Source organism: Empidonax traillii, unplaced genomic scaffold (genome assembly GCF_003031625.1).
Source record: "Empidonax traillii isolate 1590-97213 ecotype Southwest subspecies unplaced genomic scaffold, ASM303162v1 scaffold1919:size95438, whole genome shotgun sequence".
Classification (NCBI taxonomy): domain Eukaryota; kingdom Metazoa; phylum Chordata; class Aves; order Passeriformes; family Tyrannidae; genus Empidonax; species Empidonax traillii.
The window spans coordinates 40744-45740 of NW_020957112.1; the positions used below are offsets into that span (position 1 = coordinate 40744).

General features: G+C 51.6%; 1 protein-coding gene across 2 annotated transcripts in view; it reads right to left on the reverse strand.

The window, feature by feature from the left end:
• SLAIN2 (SLAIN motif family member 2) overlaps window positions 1–4997 on the reverse strand; it is a 40015-nt gene that overhangs the window by 33717 nt on the left and 1301 nt on the right. The window contains exon 1 of one of the 2 annotated variants that reach the window (XM_027909032.1): window positions 1443–1869. The exons of the other annotated variant lie outside the window; for it this stretch is intronic. Coding sequence (XP_027764833.1) covers window positions 1443–1804 — 362 coding nt within the window. The 5' untranslated portion in view covers window positions 1805–1869. Of the gene's footprint in view, window positions 1–1442; window positions 1870–4997 lie in introns of those variants that run through there. 2 annotated transcript variants of the gene reach the window in all.

The window sequence follows — 4997 nt, forward strand, 5'->3', positions numbered from 1 at the left end:
AAGGCACCACTGTCACCACACACTCTGTTGTGACATTAACTCTCACTGAAGAAATGCATGATACTGCCCGTGATTTAGGATTAACATATAAAGCTATAACATCTATTGTCACCAGAGTTCATGACATTGACAAACTCGGCCATTCCATTCTAAGCTTACTGTGCAAATTTACTCTATTCTATTTCCATCCAGGGCTATAAGCCAGCAGATTACAAGGCATACACCGAGAAATAAGAGTAGCTGCCTTGCACAGACTTGTCATTTGGGAGATGATGCCTTGTGTTAATTTAGCGTTGGATGAGAATAAACTTATGCTCTCATACTCCTCCAGTGGATCAGGCTGGAAGTCAGGCAGATGACTTCTCCAAGGAAGTGCACACACTGTCTCCTCCCTAAGCAACTAAAACATTGCTCATGCATGGAATCATTCCAGCATTTTTAAAGGCGTTTCTAAATCTGACAGACATCTTTGTTTGTTTTTTAAATTTCTCTGCACGTTTGCTTACAAAGACCTTTCATACCAACCTACAACCAGTTCTGCCCCAAGTCAGATTGCTTGTGTTACACCTTTCCTCCCTGTACATGCTTCCCTTGCATTTCTCTGTTGACACTGTGCTCCTCCCCACTATTTCTCCAGCAGCTCTAAAGCTGCTCAGCAACTGTCATAGGAAACTTCAAAACGACAGCTGGACAACAGCGTGATGTTTCGCGAGAGCAAACCCTGATTCTCGGTGGAAGCTCATCCAAGTGCAATAATGACAAGGCGAACAGCCACCTGCAGGTGTTTCTGCCGGAGCAGCAGAGTAAGCAGTCCATTTAAAAAGACGAACCACCTAAGGCAAGCCGTGGTCCTACACCATTAGCAACAAGCGAGAACACCTAAGGGCAACAGGTTTATGAGACGAAAAAGCGTGTTACATTTACTGCCTTCACAACTGAAAGAAATCCAGGCATAAATTAACACGCCTGATACACGCCTGAAGTGTAACAGTACCTGTGGGCAAATTCTGAACTATCCAAGAAATTTCCCACAAGTTTCACAACGCCTCCACAAGTCCTGAACTCGCGGAAACACCGAGGGCTGATCCTGCGGCAGCACTGGAGCCGCTCCTGTCTCCGAGGGGCTCGGTGTAACGCTGCCACCGCGGCCGGACAGCAGCGCGGAGCCGGAGGCCTGCGGGGAGGTGCGATGTGCTGTGCACAGAGCACAACACCCTTCCCCGGCAGGCTTCGGTACGTCTCGGAGAGCTAATTAATCCCTTCACCCAGCCCAGAGGGCGAGGCTGCCTCCGCACACAAAGCCCCGAGACCCTCTCCGACACCAGGGACGCGCCTGGAAACGGCCCCTTCCTCCCGGGCTCGGCAGGGGAAAGGGACGCGGAGCCCTGCCCGCTCCCTCCCCAGCCCGCCCCCGCCCCACCCGCACCCGGCCGCCTCCTCACCAGCCGGTCTCGTCCTCCTCGCAGCCGGCCAGCCGCTCCAGCTCCTCCGGCCTGAGCACCGCCGCCTCGTCCAGCAGGCCATTGCCACCGCCGCCGCCGCCCTCGCCGCCGGCTGGCTCCTCGGGGGGCGAGCGCCGGGCGGCGGCCCGGGGGCTGAGGCAGCGGCCGTCGGGCGACGGGGAGGCGCCGGGGGGCGGCGGGGAGGGCCCGGCGCTCGGCAGGCGCTTGGGGCTGGCGGGAGCGGCGGGCAGGGCGCCGTGGCGGCTGCGGAGCTGCTCGTTCTGCTTCTCCAGCTTCTTCACCAGCTCCTGCAGCTTCCGCACCTCCGCGTCCGCGTTCACGCCCGAGCCGACGTCCTCCATGGCGCCCGCCGGCAGAGCGGCGGCTGCGCGGGCAGAGGCGGCCGAGCCGCCCCGTCTACGCGGCCAGGCGGCCGCGGCGGGGCAGGGCCGGGGCGGGGCCGGGGCGGGCCGGGCCGCAGCACGCACATCCGGCCCCCGCCGCCGTGGGTGCCGCCCCGCACGGGCCCCGGAACCGCCGGCGCTCGCACCGCCCCCCGCGCCGCCCTTCCCGGGTGGGACGGGACGCGGTGAGGGGGAGGAGGTGGCGGTTTGGGGAGCCGTCAGGGCAGGCTGTGATGCACCCCTGCCTGGCGCTGTCTGAGGGGCTCCTCGGGCAGCCTCGCTCCTGAGGGAACAGCCTGGCCTGGCCTGGCCTGGCGTCTGTGTCGTGGGGCCCGCAAATCCCAGACAGGAGTTGTACGGGAAGCTCTGGGATACCTTCCCAAAATGTTCAGAACCTCTAAAGGATACGAGGTGTGCCCTTGTCCAAGGCCCTGGTGGTGGTATTGGGCCTGCCCTGTGTGACAGACATGTGAATATGAAGCAGCCTTTCATGTTGTATAAATAAATGTATATTCATTTAAAAATTGACCTTGCTATCTATAGCAAGACTCTCACGCTTTTGGCTTTAAGGAATTAGTGGGGCTGGGGGGGGTTGTCACAGAATTACAGAATGGGTAAGGTTGGAAGGGACCACAGTGGGTCATCAGGTCCAACCTTCCTACTGATCAGGATCATCCTGGAGCACATTGCACAGGATTGTGTCCAGACAGTTCCTGAATATGAGACTCCAAAACCTCTCTGGGCAATCTGTTTCAGTGCATGGTCCCTCAGACAGTAAAGAACTTCTTCCTTGTATTCAGGTGGAACTTCCTGTGCATCAGTTTCTGCTCATTGCCTCTTGTCCAATTGCTTGGGACATTTTCTGTCTTGGGACATACTGTGTTTCCAAACTTCATCTGCAGGCACTGTGGGGATGCTCTGCATCCCAATTCCCCATGCCACTGAGAGACAGTGCCCTTTGTGACATCCCTTCAGAAGTTTCTTCCTCTTCCCAAGCTCTGCCTACTCAACTGCTTTATTTTGGAGTCTGCACTTGCTGGTGAGAGGAAGCAACCAGCACGTGGGCCAGAGGAGGGCTGGGCTCTGCAAGGACTGGCACTGCAGTGAGTAGCATTTACCAGGCTCAGGAAGAGAAGAAAGGAAACAAGACTGCAGTGCTTAGACCTGTGAGGTGTGCCGAGAAAGTGCAAAGCTTAGGGACAGTAAATGCCACATGATTTGGGTTGTGTTAGGTATGGTGCATGGACTGCTGCAGTGTAAAAGCTGCCAGCCATAAAGCATCCTTATGTATGGAAACAAGACTGGGGTCAATTCCTTGCCTTATGCAGCACCCTCCCCTTATACATTCAAAGATTATATTCTCTGTATGTACAGCATTATTCAAGAGTTTATGATGGGGTGGTTATCCACTGTTACTGTTAGGTCCTCACCAGAATCCAAGCCTTTGATCCATAAACACAATTTGTGTCATTGTTTCCTCCAAACCAATATCACACTAAGTATTTAAGTGTTAAAATACTGCTGGACTGGTATCTTTTAATAAAGCAATTTAATTTAGTCTTATGGTAATCTGTCTTCATTATCTGCTAGCAAAACAAACTTTTTTGTCAGCAGCAGACTTAGCCACAGATTTTGTATAATTCTTATACCTGTAAAACTATTAGAGAGCTTTGTCCCATGAGCTGAGAGCTTTGGTACTCTGCTCACTGACACCACATTTATAACCATCAATAGCAACTCTTGAAGACTGTAAACCAGTCTGTAAACCAGTTTGTAAATCCAGCTCATTCTTTCTTAGGTCTGTACAATTTGGTACTAAGTCAAGTGCCTTAAAGGAATCCAGATATATTCTGTAAGCACAGTTACTTTATTAACAGAACTCACAGTCCTTCAAAAGGCAAGCAAAACATTATAAAGGTTTTTGACAGTGAGGATCCTCTGTGACACTGACACATTCAGTGACACTGCTGACAAGTTAGTAGTTGGTGGATCTTAACCTGTGCAGGAAAGTTTATTCCAAAATAGAATATTTATAACAGGACCATGCAATATAGCATTCTTATTCTTCTTTAAGAATAGTCTTCCTCAGACCAAATGTCAGTGGCACAATAAATCTTCAGTCACCTGCATTAATCATGCTTTTATAGTAGCAGTACAAGTTTAATCCTTTCTGTCCTGCAACTACTGGGATCAGGATGGGACTGGTGGCTGGAGCTGGGAGTGTGACAAAGTGTGAAGTGGGGCTGTGACAAAGGGCTCTGCCAGGAGACATAGGCAGTGTGGAGAAGGACCAGGACCAGAAACAGACCTAGGCTTCTGGGAGCTGCTGCCAAATGGCAGCTGTTTGTGGTGATAATGTCACATTTAAGGGTCTCCTCTGTGATGTCATGGAGCAGCTCTGAGAGCTCTTCAGTGGTCAGTATTGTGTCTGCATCCTGCCTCCTCTTCCTTCTCCCTTCCTCTTTCCCCAGCCCATTTTATGGTCTGTCTGTCCCCCAGATTCCCTACTCCAACTTTCTGCCCCCTGCTGACACCATTACTCTGCTGCCAGCAGCTCTAGCAATTTTTTTCTCCCTACAAGATACACTCCCCATAGGTGTGTGGGCGAGGAAGGAGGAATGTGGAAAAAAAAGTTTCAGAACGTCCAAATCATCTGCTACTATTACAAAGAGAAAGGGCAATTGAGATAAACAAAGGGAGTAACTGCTTAATAGTCACCACAGTCTGTGCTTGAATAACAAGGACCGTGATCCTGCTTTCTCATTCACTCTTGTGCTGCGAGTGTCCTCATGTTCTGGGAACTGAGGAGCAGCAAGTCTTGGACCAGAAGCTTCTCATTAAATAACAGGTCAATAACAGGCTCCCCTGAGCTTCACAGTCATCAGATTCCAAGCCAGCACTGGCCAGATGTGAGAGACCACACCCGAGCAGAGGCCCCTGGGTGATTATACACAAATAACACTGATTGATTGTAATGCCACAAAAATGAAACCTTTCCGTTGTGTCACAAGAGCAAGAGAAGTTCCTCTGCATCTGAAATTAGATCTTTGGCAGATTTTCTTTCTAAACAGCTGCAATTTGCACCCATGCTGTCTTTTCCACACAACACAGAGGGAAGAGAAAAGCAGCCTTTCCACAGCACTATTTTACA